The 13,740-nt window shown below is 42.8% G+C and overlaps 1 protein-coding gene across 8 annotated transcripts in view; it reads right to left on the bottom strand.

Moving 5' to 3' along the window:
* The window catches only part of SCUBE1 (signal peptide, CUB domain and EGF like domain containing 1), a 304,521-nt gene that overhangs the window by 216,451 nt on the left and 74,330 nt on the right, over window positions 1-13,740 (bottom strand). For all 8 annotated transcript variants that reach the window (XM_038386054.2, XM_043515687.1, XM_043515695.1 and 5 more), the window contains exon 4: window positions 2,925-3,059. In XM_038386054.2, coding sequence (XP_038241982.1) covers window positions 2,925-3,059 — 135 coding nt within the window. The remainder of the gene's footprint in view (window positions 1-2,924; window positions 3,060-13,740) is intronic.

Raw genomic sequence — 13,740 nt, 5'->3', positions numbered from 1 at the left:
AATCAGAGGGAGGTTTCCCTAGGCAGAGCTGAATTTTGAGAGAGAGCTGGAGTTTCTCACATCACCCCAAGACTGGCTCTTATCCTGGCCAAACTTGTATGACTTGCAAAGAAATCCTAGGAGTTGTCAACACTGCCTTAGACTTACCACTGCTATCATGTTTTATGTACCACATATTGGCTAACAACATGAGAAGACTCCATCTTCTGAAACTAAACTGGCTCTTTACTAAGAGAGCTATTTACAGAAGTGCTGCAACCATAGTGAGCATTCCAGCCATGTGCGCACAGACTGACTTTCTGGTGCCTCTTCCAAACTCTTCCCTCCTGCAACCTTTGCTCTCCCCTCCAAATTCCATGTGGATTTCTAAGGCTCTGAATGCCAAATCACTTAAGCATGCATGTAACTTTAAACCACATGAGCCATACTGACACAACTGAGGTCAGCAGCGACTCTCAAGCTGGACTCCCATTAATATAAATGAAAGAAGGCTGCAGGCTGGGAAATCTCTGAGGGCTCAAGAGCTTTGGAGTATATTCTCCCACATCTGAAATAGTCCAAATCCAATGCCTTTCAGGGCACATTGCACAGCTTCTCTTTTTCACCAGACATTTGAAAATGGTGGGAGGAAATGTCAGAGCATGAAATTATTTGAGTGGGGAATGAGCTTTGTTGTGGATTATCTTTAAAGTGTGGCACATACGATGTACTTTTAATTGATATCAAAGGTGCCTGAAATGTATGGATAGGCACCCATTTTAACATTTTTACATAGAAGTCAATGGGAGTAATTGTGTTTAAAATTTACATCCATGCTGAAGTGTTTGGACCGTTGTCCTTGGGTTGTGACTGGAGCCTGGGTGTGGGAAGGGTTGAAAGATCCTTGTGCCCTTCTCCCACTAACCCATGTGCACCCATGTAAGTGTAGACACATTCTAGCACTAAAGAGGTCTCTAGTTAAATACTTTATATAAAAACTTCAGGAAAAAACAGAAGAAATATTCTTTTATCAAACACCCACAAGTGATACAGACGGAAAACAAACTATATTCCTAAGGTAACAGCTTATATATTTAATGGAAAGAATCTGATATTTCTCACCAAGCCTGGTTACTGTTTGCACTTCAGCCAGCTTGGACAATGAAAACAGATCACTCAGTATCATTTCCTGGTTCTAATATGCTAGCCCAACGTGTTTGTGTTTGGGTTCACAGTGCTACAGAATAAAGTTTACTTTTTAAAAAAAACTGACACTATTTTTGAAAAGTCATAGAGCATTCGTGTCATGATACATTTTGTAACTGCCTCCTCCCCTCTTATTTCAGACCCAAAATAATTTGATTGTGTTGCTTTAATTAAATCTTATTTCACACATTCTTTATAAACAAGCTAGCACAAACACACTCACCCCACACATTTTTATTATGGGTATACCTCAGTCACCCTTTAAATCAGCTTCCCCAGTCCTCCTGCAAACTAAGAATCGTCCTCACCATAAAAACTCACCATTTCCCTCAATAAATCTACTTCATATAAAAATCTTTTGCCTTCAGAATCTCATTTTTCATTTGTTTCATTAGCTTCCATCTCGGATATCTAAATTCCCTTTTATTACAGCTGGGAATTTTTATAATGTGCAAATTGAAATAATGACTGTATTGCAGCACTCTGCAAATGGTTTTCATTAAGCTTCCAGCTACTATTCCTTGCTCTGTTGGATATCTTTGTGTCAGGGTTACTTTATGCTGGACAGAAATTTGAACAATTTATATTGAACAGAACGACTAAAAACCTACTAGATAACTTTTAAAATACATCGGCTGATGGACCTTAATTGCAGGTTCTCCTCAAAATCAAAGTGCTTTGGTTGCTTTAAACTTGACAATCATTTTAAAATACAGAGAAACTGAATAATTTTCTGAATTGTACATATTTTTCAAGTCAAAATTATTATTTATCTCTGCAATTCTAAATTTACAAGCACACTGTGAGAAACATATTTAGAGTTTTAAGAAAGTTCCTCCTGTTTGACTATAAGATTTTGGTTTTCTGTTAATATAGTGACCAAATTCACATCCTACACTTAGTAGGAACCTCTGGTTAATTACAGTGACTTAAAATAATTCAGACACTTTTTGTATGGTAGTGGAAATTTAGAGTGGTCATTTTGTTGACCAGACTCATTTTGCTGCTTTGAGACTAACCATCACCTCTTTTTAACTGAGTTTACTAGAATATATTCCCACTACTCTTAGGGTCACCTGAAGTCTGAACGATCACATTAAGAATCCATTTAATTGCAAAGATTTATAGTTGTGTTGCTCTCTTTTTCCCTTTTGCACCCAAGCTTATCTTCTGTGTCTGACATTTACAGGAAAAAGAGAGGAGATTGCTCCAACCAAAATCATCACTAGATTATGACCACAGCTGTATGGAAAATCCTTGATTTTACAGATACTGGCAATCGGCAACCAAAAACTCAAGCAAATTCAGTGGGCTTCTGGCAAAAGAAGAATGTGTATAATTTCCCAGATAAATTAGCCATTTGTTTCAATGTAAGTTTTGGTACCACAATGTCTAGGGTGGAGGGTTGCCATTTTAAATGACTTCTCTGTTCTAATGGCCAGTAGTTTTACATTCCAGATATTACTATTTCATATCAAAATTTTTTCTCCGTGTCTTACTAATGAATCTGCTGCCAGTTTAGACGGCTGCATAATGAATCAGTCAAGATCCTACCAAAAAAACCCACCAACCCATCAACAGACATATCTCACAGAAATCTATGGATACAATACACTATCCAACTTCTATGGCACAATGATTTCCAGAGATCTGAGGAGAGAATTATAAAGAACATAGTTTCTGAATATTTTATCAACATGGTTACTCCACTGAACATGTCTCCAAGACTGAGCACTTACCATTGGAGCGGTGAATACAGGTGTGCTGGTTATCACTCAGGAAAAAGCCCTCCTTGCATTGACACTCATAGCTGCCCATTGTGTTCACACAAATCTGTTGGCATCCTCCATTGTTATCCAGACACTCATCAACGTCTAGGAGAAAAAAATGAGAATGTAATATCTACACACAGACTGCATGTTTAAAATAGGCACTCTGTAAATTAATCTAATGCAATTTAAATGGGCACTATTACAGTTAATCCAAATTAATCCATTTAATTCTTTTTCTCACATCACATTTTTAAAGTTAACATTAAAAGAACTATGGGGTGGGGAGGGGGGATCCAGCTTAAGCCACGATGCATTCTGAGTTGCAAATTGATTTCCAAAGCACAATGAATGTTAACGTTCTAAAGAGCTGTGACCCCATCTGCCAAAAGTAGTGTTGTGCTCTGTCATTCCCTATCCACTTGGAAAGACATACTTCGGGCCTACAGTAATTTCTATCAGGGTAGCAGGCAAGCACAAAGGGCATTATTGGGTGAAAAGAGTCTTTATAGAGTTCTGGTCTTGAACAGAACAGCATGCTTCAATTACTGAAGTCATAACCGCCTACTTTGTCCGTTTGTTTAATATTGTTTAATGAAAGGAAGGCTTCTTAAATCTAAATGTTCCATGTCTGTATTGTCATTTTAATAGGCAAATATATAAACCCACAAAGGCAGCGTTAGCTACTGGCTGTTTTGAAGGTCCCTTCTCTTCTCCTCTGAGCCCCCTCCCCCACCCCCTCCCCCCATCACCTCCCTTTGGCATTAAGATTGTTATACTGTTCTGTTTAACAGAGACATATATTTTACTATTAGGAGAACACTGACACTAAACGATATACTCAGTGTATCTGACCTGTATTCAACCTTGCAAGCACTCTCATCTTTTGCTCATAAAAGATTGCAGAATATCCCTGTTAACTTTTTGGAAAATAGAATCTCTGCCACCCAAGAAACTCACAAGTTGTTCCTTTTGTGAGGCATTGCAAACAAACAACCAGTTATTTCACAGGAAGTGCCAACATTTCAGAAAGGGACAAAAACTATAAATGCCTCAGCAGGGTTGGCATAGCTACTGCAGTAATTATTTCTTCAGGGAAGCCAATGGTATAAGAAATTACCAGATATGTTGCTTAGACAGGTACACTGCATCCAGGAGATTTGAAATGCTAGAGAAACCTGAATGGTAAATAATGCTGCAATGCAGGGCTGGTTCAGCCATCCCTGCTGTGCCTGATGACCTAAGACCATGGGGATCCACCTATGCAAGTGTGATGTTTACTGCACAAGCTCCAGCACTATACAGGATGGTAAATGCAGGAACAGAGCACTGTAATGAGGATAACTCAAGCTCTAGAGAGTAAGAATGTCTCCTCCTTTATCGTGGACCAGCATGGGAACATGCAGCAAGTTTTCCCCCCTCCCTTTTACCAGGAAACTGTGAGGCACTATTCTCCTAACACCGCCTACCCCTCACCATTCTCAGCATGTTATCACTTCCTCTTGTCCCTTTGGGAGACTGAACTTCTTTAGCAGACACATCAGAGCCATTTGAGGAGCACATGAGGAGAGACCATCTGAGCCACTGGAGCTGGGAGGGGAAGGTGCAGTCACACGACTTTGCAAGAGACTGCATGTGCGAGTGAATAGGCCTTGTGGCAATAGTAATGTTAATATTGATACAAATAGCCCTAATTCAGTCTATAGAGTTTGGATTAAATTTCTTCAAAATTATGTATTGTATTGTAGACTTGTTAGTTTAATGCCAACTGGAGAAAAAAATCTCACTTGATCCATAGACAAAAACAAAATTTTGCTGCAAAGTGAGATGTTTTCCAAATGTTGCTGTCAATATTTTCACAAAACAACTTGAATTACCTTTCCTTTCTCATGAATAATTTGAAACAAATGCAATATTTTAACAACATGTTTTTCTGCTCTTGACAGTAAAATCTGACAATTTACCTCTTCTGTAATGAGACTGCCTCATTTACCACCAACCCCTACCCTTTGTATCTTAGAGTTAATGTTAACACAGTTCAGATTCTGAAAACAACTGGAGAAATTTCTAATAGCAAAATGTTTTTCAGTTACTTGCACCAAAATGATTAAAAAACAAAGACAAAGGAGATGATTTGAGTGAAAGGGAGCAACTTGGCTCTAGAACACGCTTACTTCCATACCGTAGGAACCCGCCCCCTGCCCCCTCTCTGAGGGTGCAATTGCCTCGTACACGGTATAGCATTGGTTTCTCTCTCTATTTAGGCTCTCCTTCTCTTGAACCTTTGCCCTAAACTCAAATCAAACTCATTTTAATATCCCAGACTGCGTGTCAGATTAGATAGCTAACTAGATGTAGATATAGATGTACATATAACTTTGCTTCGATATCTTGTACTATACATTATCACTTACTGCCGATTGTTCTAGAGACCATAAACTCTCATGTTAGGGCTTGCAACTAGGGGTGGGAGGGAAGGAGGCTGTACCCACTTTTCCTTTATGGCTAAATGAGGTCCCAAGCTTATTTTCTGTTATCAGGGTCAGCATTTGGCAAAGGTTGAAAAACCCCTGATCTCAGCAGACTGGCTCCACTCCCTGCTGCTGGATTGTTTCTTATTCACTGTGTGAGGAATCATTCTCACATGAGCTGATCTCAGGCACCCCATCACAAGCACCCGCTCCAATCCTCCCCACTCCATTGGGAGAGCAGGGAAGATGCCAAGCAGGAAATGAGGGGGCAGAGGAAGGGGGTAGTGGTTTTAGGGTACATGTATTAGGCTACAGTCCCAAATGACTACTGCTCTAGACCTCTCTACCATAGGCACTACTCTTGAAGGCCTCCAGGAGTATAATCCACAAATGGTCACAAAGTTATGGCTAGAACAGTGGGTAATGCAATGTCCAGAGTGGCACTGTGTAGGCAGTCACTCTAGCTATATGGCAATGGCCAAAGGCAGATTGAGTACCATGCTCTAGACAGGCTCTGCAAAGTGAAGCAGCACATGCAGGGGGTAAGGGATAGCTTTGGGAGGGAAGGGGAGGAGGGAGAACCAGACAGGGAAGAAGTGCGGCAAACTCCAGGAAAATTTGAAAGAGAGAGAGAGAAAATTTACGTAAATATGCTAATATATTAAATTCTATAAAAATGTATGCACAACTTCATTTCCTAAACCCAGTGGTGAGCTGGAGCCGGTTCGCACCGGTTTGCTAGAACCGGTTGTTAAATTTAGAAGCCCTTTTAGAACTGATTGTTCCGCGAGGGACAACCGGTTCTAAAAGGGCTTCTAAATTTAACCTGCCAAAAGTGGTGCCTTAGGCACCGACTCCATGGGTGCTCCACCCCTGGAGCACCCAACGGGAAAATTTGGTGGGGGCAGAGCTCCCACTGGCAGCTCCCTGGCCCCAGCTCACCTCCCCTCCCCTCCGCCTCCTCCCCTGAACGCACTGCCCCGCTCTGCTTCTCCGCCCCCTCAGGCTTCCCGCGAATCAGCTGTTCGTGCAGGAAGCTGGGGCAGGCTGAGAAGCGGGTGGCGGCTTCACACTCAGGCTCAGGGAGACGGAGGTGAGCTGGGGCAGGAGGGCCGCCGCACCGCAGCAGGTAACCTGGGGGGGGCACGCCCCAGCTCACCTCCGCCACCCTCGGCCTGAGCGGAAAGCCGCCGCCTGCTTCTCAGCCCTCCTGGGCTTCCCACCGAACAGCTGATTCGTGGGAAGCCACGGGGGCGGGGGCGGAGAAGCAGAGCGGGGCAGTGGGTTCAGTGGAGGTGGCGGAGTGGAGGTGAGGTGAAGTGAGCTGGGGCCGAGCGCGGGGTGGGGAAGCTGCCAGTGGGTGCTCTGCACCCACCAAATTTTCCTCATGGGTGCTCCAGCTCCAGAACACCCAGGGAGTTGGTGCCTAAGGCGCCACTTTTGATGTGATCAGTTGGGGGAGCGGCCTCTCCCCCTGCTCCCCCCAGCTACACTACCCCGCCTCTAGGAGCCAGAGGGACCTGCCAGATGCTTCCTGGGAGCTGCCCCAGGTAAGCACCACCGGGACTCCCCACCTCGCCCCCGGCAGGTGCCTCTGGCTCTTAGGGGTGGGCACCCACTATGGGTGGCCCACGAGACTCTCCTGCCCGGTTCTGGGAGAAGTCAGGGGACGGGGAGGGGGGTGGATGGGGTAGGGGTCCTGGGGTGGGGTGTCAAAGAATGCGGGGGGGGGTTGGATGGGGCAGGAGACCCGGGGGGCAGGGGTGGGCACCGACCCCCTCGTGGGGTGAGGAGGGAACCCGTTAAGATTTTGGCAGCTCATCACTGCCTAAACCCATCAGATATCTAGACCTATAGGTAGCAGGCATGGAGTCACATTTAATAACCTGTTTAGCTTGGACCAGGGGTTCTCACTGTGGGTTGGGTCCCCTGAGGGAGTCGCAAGGTTATTACATGGGGGGTTGCGAGCTGTCAGCCTCCACCCCAAACCCCGCTTTCCCTCCAGCATTTATAATGGTGTTAAATATATTTAAAAGTGTTTTTAATTTATAAGGGGGTTGTACTCAGAGGCTTGCTGTGTGAAAGGGGTCACCAGTACAAAAGTTTGAGAACCACTGGATTAGACCTTGTGCATTGTTTGGATTGTGGGTTAAGGTGGAGGAGCGTGTGTGCGCATGCGCGTGCATGGTCATTACAGCTGATGGAGTATTTTTTAGTAAAACCAACAAACATGTTTCTGGCTTTTCAATTAATGCATCTGCTAAACCTTTCAAAGCATCCCACCTGTACTGTAACCGTGGCTAATTCAGAGTAGTTACCACATGAAGATGGCACACCTGTTTCAGCTAGTGTCCCCATGGGCCTCGTTTTGAAAAATAATTCTGATCAACCATACTTTTTCAACACACTCCAGGAAAAAAGCCAACAATCAAAGGATACCTCTAATGTCAATCCCATCTGAGACCAAAACCACAAGCTTGCAGTGGAAAGAAATGGAAACAAACTAGGCAGACTGATTGTCAAGAGATGTACATCCACTCCCACCCCATTCTTTTTCCTGGAGAATCTCTTCTCTTCCTTAAGAGCATAAGAACGGCCATACTGGGTCAGACCAAAGGTCCATCAAGCCCAGTATCCTGTCTTCCGACAGTGGTCAATGGCAGGTGCCCCAAAGGGAATGACAGATGAACAGGTTATCATCAAGTGATCCATGCCCTGTCACCTAATCCTAGCTTCTGGCAAAGAGAGACTAGGGACACCATTCCTGCCCATCCTGGCTAATAGCCATTGATGGACCTATCTTCCATGAATCTACCTAGCTCCCTTTTGAACCCCGTTATAGTATTGGCCTTTACAACAGCCTCTGGCAAGGAGTTCCAGAGGTTGACAGTATGTTGCATGAAAAAATACTTTCTTGTGTTTGTTTTAAACCTGCTATCTATTAATTTCATGTGATGGCCCCTTGTTCTTGTATTATGAGAAGGAGTAAATAACACTTCCTTATTTACTTTCTCTATACCACACATAATTTTATAGACCTCTATCACATCCCCCCTTAGTTGCCTCTTTTCCAAGCTGAAAAGTCCCAGTCTTAGTAATCTCTCCTCATGCAGAAGCTGTTCTATACCCCTAATCATTTTTGTTGCCCTTTTCTGAACCTTTTCCAATTCCAATATATCTTTTTTGAGATGGGATGACCACATCTGCACACATTATTCAAGGTGGGGGCATACCATGGATTTATATAGAGGCAATATGATATTTTCTGTCTTATTATCTATCCCTTTCTTGATGGTTCCCAACACTCTGTTCGCTTTTTTGACTGCTGCTGCACATTAAGTGGATGATTTCAGAGAACTATCCACAATGACTCCAAGATCTCTTTCTTGAGTGGTACCAGCTAATTTAGACCCCCTCATTGTATATGTACAGTTAGGATTATGTTTTCCAATGTGCATTACTTTGCATTTATCAATATTAAATTTCATCTGCCATTTTATTGCCCAGTCACCCAGTTTTGTGAGATCCTTCTTTCTGAGTTTCTGCCTTATGACAACATTATCATAAATGTTTAAGTGACACAGGAGTCAAAGTCTCATTTTCAAAAGCGAGTAAGTCCCATTGACTTTCAGTGAGAGTTAAGTTCCTAAGTCACTGAAGAACTTTTGAAAATTTTACTCAAACTTTTTCTTGAAAACTTTTGGAAGATGTCTCTCAGAATGCTGCTTTTGCCACTGTAGCACTGTGTGGCAGAGAGATGGATTGCTGGTAGCAGTAGTGCAGGACTTCAAGATAGTTTAGCAAAACAACACCAATTCTGGGGGAGAGGGGCACCTTTTGGCTTATAAGAGAAATGGGTAGAAAAGTTTGGGCCTTAAAGTCAGTATGTTCTGAACCTCTTTAGTCAGAAGTTGGTCTGTAAATCTCATGAGAAAAGACTTTCCTGAGGTGGAAATACTGCGTATAGCCAGTGATGAGCTGCCAAAATCTTAACGGGTTCCCTACTCACCCCACGAGGGGGTCGTTGCCCACCTCCGCCCCCCCAGGACTCCTGCCGCATCCAACCCCTCCGCATTCCTTGATCCCCCCCATCCCCTGTCTCCTGACTGCCCCCAGAACTGGGCAGGAGGGTCTTGTGGGCCACTGTAGTGGGTGCTCTGCAGAACAACCAGTTCTAAAAGGCTTCTAAATTTAACAACCGGTTCTAGCGAACCGGTGTGAACCGGCTCCAGCTCACCACTGGTGCTATCCTCTTTCCACCTCCCTGTTCCACTCCTCAAGAGCGCACCAATGTTGTTGTGCAGTAGGCATCCTGAAAGATCTGATTTCGAAATGACATTGGAGGTACGAAGATCAAATGTGGAAGTGGCTGTGGGAGTTGAGCAAATGGCATTAGGTTAGATGTCTTAGACAGTAGCTCTTGCTGAAATGTTCATACAACAGGTGAGAAGTTTGTAAAGGTAAGAGAACGATGGATCACACCAGCTGATGTGGTTATGAAAGAGCAAGAGGTTTGTAAGTAAAATAATTGCTAGCCACATTTATTGGACCATCTTTACAAAACGGAAAGGTAGGTATTAGGAGCATGAATGAATGAGAAAGGGACATATCTGATTGTGGATGTGCAATAAGCATATCTTCAGGATGAGAGGGAATAGATCTCGTAGAGCATTAAGCATTTAAGAGCATGGTCAAAATTTTCAAGCATATGTACATAAAGCTAGACACCTGAAAAATCTGGCCTCTGGATTACAAAAGGGAATGTGACAAAAGTGGAAAAGAAACATTGCATTAAAAGGAGAATGAAAACAGATGAGCTCAGCATTTAGACACCACGGTGATAGAAACTTTACACAAAGCATAGATCAGATCAACAGATAACATGCACTTTGGAAGGTGGGAAAAAAAAGCTACAGCTGTGAATGCTTATTAAAATATAACTTTAAAAACAGAAAGAGTGAAAATTGCCATATCCTGCAAAAGCCAAACCAGTTTTGCAGAAAAAGGGAGAAATAAGAAACACTGATAATTGCATCAGCTGGCAACTCATTAGTAATCTGGTTATTCCATCTTTCATGGATCCTTCTAATTAGGAATAATTATTCTCAACATCAATTTACCTGCAATGGCTCTATGTGGGAACCTGTTTTTCCATTTCTTGTATTCATTTCTTTTAATGCTTTTTCTCTTCTTTTGGTGTGTGGAGGCAATTAGATTTAGCTGAAAAGTTTGTCTACATAACACAAATCCTTTAGAAAAGAAAAAATGCATTTACCCCTTCAAGGGTTTCTTTTATCTTAAAAGTGAAAACACATCTCTAAGATGGAGAATAAATTGCACAAATGTATCAATTAACTGTATAGAGTGTATGTTCTTTGGAGCTATCTTTTTATTATGAAGGTGTACAGCCGCTAGCTTCATGGGAGCTTGATCACATGATGTGTAAAACAGCATCCCAGCTCCTGTAAATGGTGTCATTTATTGAGCTTTAATCATTGGTCTGCTCCACAGTCACTGATGTAATGTAACTGGGTTTTCATTTGCTCTCACACTCTTTGATGGAAGCACTTGAATGTGGGAGCTTAAAATTTGCTTTCTGGGACTGTTTGTACAAATACATTTGGATTTCTCAAATTTCCATAGAAACTGAAACACAGTAAGGCACAAGTGTGGCTGAAGCAGATGCCTTTGAAAAGCAATAACTTGAGGGAAGTTTTTAGTGGTATTTATCTAGTTCTAGTAATAAATCATCATCTCTATTCTAATCAACAAAAAACATCACTTTTGGAGACTATAAATGCAGCCAGACTGTCTGCTCAGCATCCAAGGCTAAGATAACAAACCAGTTTTCCTGAATCGTTCCCAACCTGCTGTGCTAATATTTGGGTTATTCATTATGATATTTTGTCCTTAAACTGGAATTCCAAGAAAACAATACAATGAAAAAAAAGTTTATATTCCCCACCCTGATTAAAAAAAAAAATCAATCAAATATCTTTCCACTCTCCGCAAATGGAGCTGAAGCCTGTGTTCTGTCATAACAAGGAATAATTTCATTCCCTTCTATGATGTCTGCCCATTTACTGAACAGAAATAAACTGCCTCAATGCTATTATGCCAACAGAGCACATAGGTCAAGTCTGATGACGTAATTTGTTTATTTCTTTCTCATAAACAATCAGGCACCACAATTTGCCCTTTTAAGACATCAAAACACTTTTCACAGCTTTTAGCATTTCCAAATTAAACACTAGAGCTCACTAAAATGACATTTTACTTGAAGCCTCTATACTCTTGTTAATCATCTCTCCTTTTTACACACACACACACGCACGCGCACGCGCGTCCCTTGATAACACTGACTGAACAGAACACAATTCCCCAACAGCTTTTCAAAATAAGTTAACCTACTCTTCTTGCAAAATATTTTAACATTTACTTGAATGGATGTATTTGACACTGCTCCTTTCTACCCATGATGTCCTTTACTACTATTTAGTAAAGCTAATAGCCTCAAACCTGGGTGCCCTTAAATTTAGGTTCCGAAATCCATATTAGACGCCCACACATATCTAAATAAAGATAGCATATGCCTGCAGTTCCCTTTGATTTCTATGGGATCTGGTGATACTCAGCGCTTTTGAAAATGAGACTGCTTCTGTTCAGATGCCTAAGCATGGATTTAGGAGCCTAAAGTTTGAAAATATTGGCCAAACAGTAATCATTGGACTAAATTATACCAGTTAGGTGCAGCAATATGCTGGGTATGGAATCAGACCAACGCATGGAAAGCTTGAGGAGGGATCACGTGAGCTGCCCAGTCTTCATGTCAGGTCATCTTTTGTGATGGTCTTGCCTCCTTGCTATGTCTTTTCGGGCAACTGTTACCTTACACATACACAGAAAGCAGTTCCTATACTTCCCCATAGCTTCTGATTGCTTACACCTTTCTTACATCTGCCCCTAACGCTCACCCATGCCAGGATCATGAATAATATGGTTATGTATGTTTTCTCTACTGCTGATGTCACAATATTGTATCCATCTATATTCTGTACTTATCTGTCATATCAGGCTTATATTTGACATCAATATGACTTCATTTTGAACAATTTTAAACACAAATCTAAAGGCTTTGATAACAAATCTCTCTGACCCAGATTCCCTAACTATAAATTGGGCATAACAATACTTTGTGCAATCTTATTTAAAATATTAAAAAATAAATACATAACTAGAAACAGCACCCTCCCCAATTTATCATTTTTGGGTGGGTATTGACATGGTGCTCAGAGATCTGGAAGGTCCAGTGGTTACCACACCAGATGTTCAGCCTCTTGCTTCCCTGACCTGGTGGCAGAGATTCCCGGTTCCTGGCCTTAGGCCAGGAATCTTCTGGCCTTCACTTGCATTTCAGCTTCAGCCCTTAAAGAGGTGTAAGAGGGAGACCTGGGCCCTCCCTCTCCACTGGGTCCCAGCCCAGGGCCCTGTGTGAAACACTGGCAGGGTCCTCCTCACAGAAAGTTTAAGTCCAAAGCCCTGGGCTACTTCCTATGTCCTTTGGGAGTGACCCTTTTAGTTCAAAAGGCTTGCAGTGGCTCTGCAGGAGTGGTGCCCCCTTGTGGACCTTTTGTGCCATATTGCCCCAGCCTCAGGTCCCTCTGGGAGGGGATGGATGTAAGGCTGGAAGGGGCGTAAATACACAATGCCCTTACAGTCAAATAATAAAATTCACTCACTTCTGGGTCATCCCCAGACCCCTCACGTGTGTCTCTCTCTCTCAGTCAGGGACGCAGTGCTGCTCATCCTGCAGCTCTTCTGGCTGTCAGGGTTGTAGTGAAGCTCCCCTCACATAGAGAGGCAAAGCTACCTCCCACCTCTTTGCCAGCCAGCCCTTAACTGAGCCAGTCTCTGTCCTGGCATTGTCTGCAGGTATGGGGGAAGGGGCAGCGTTAGCCGAGCCCAGAGGCTTCTGCTCCTGTGTGGTTGCTCTGCTCCATCACAGTGGGGTTTTCAAAAAACCTAATGTTATTAGTGCTCAGCTCCCAATTCTGCTGTCAGGGTTCTAGTGCCAAAATAGTCAGGACAGGGCTTAAAAAAGGGATTGTCCCAGCCAAAATGGGACATATTGTCACCCTAGTTAGGGTGAATTGAATTAAACTGAATTGGAATTGAATTGAAACGTTTTGCTTCAGGTCAGTCTGACAATAATCTGTGTTTGCTTGAATGGTCACAAAGCCTCATGGAAGACATAGTTTAGGTGCAAAGTGCCCATTTTCCTTTATGGGCCAGATGGGGGCCTGTTCCATCGAAGA

This window comes from Dermochelys coriacea, chromosome 1 (assembly GCF_009764565.3).
Source record: "Dermochelys coriacea isolate rDerCor1 chromosome 1, rDerCor1.pri.v4, whole genome shotgun sequence".
Classification (NCBI taxonomy): Eukaryota; Metazoa; Chordata; order Testudines; family Dermochelyidae; genus Dermochelys; species Dermochelys coriacea.
Note: the sequence above shows the minus strand (reverse complement) of the source record. Positions and strands in the feature narration are given on the sequence as shown.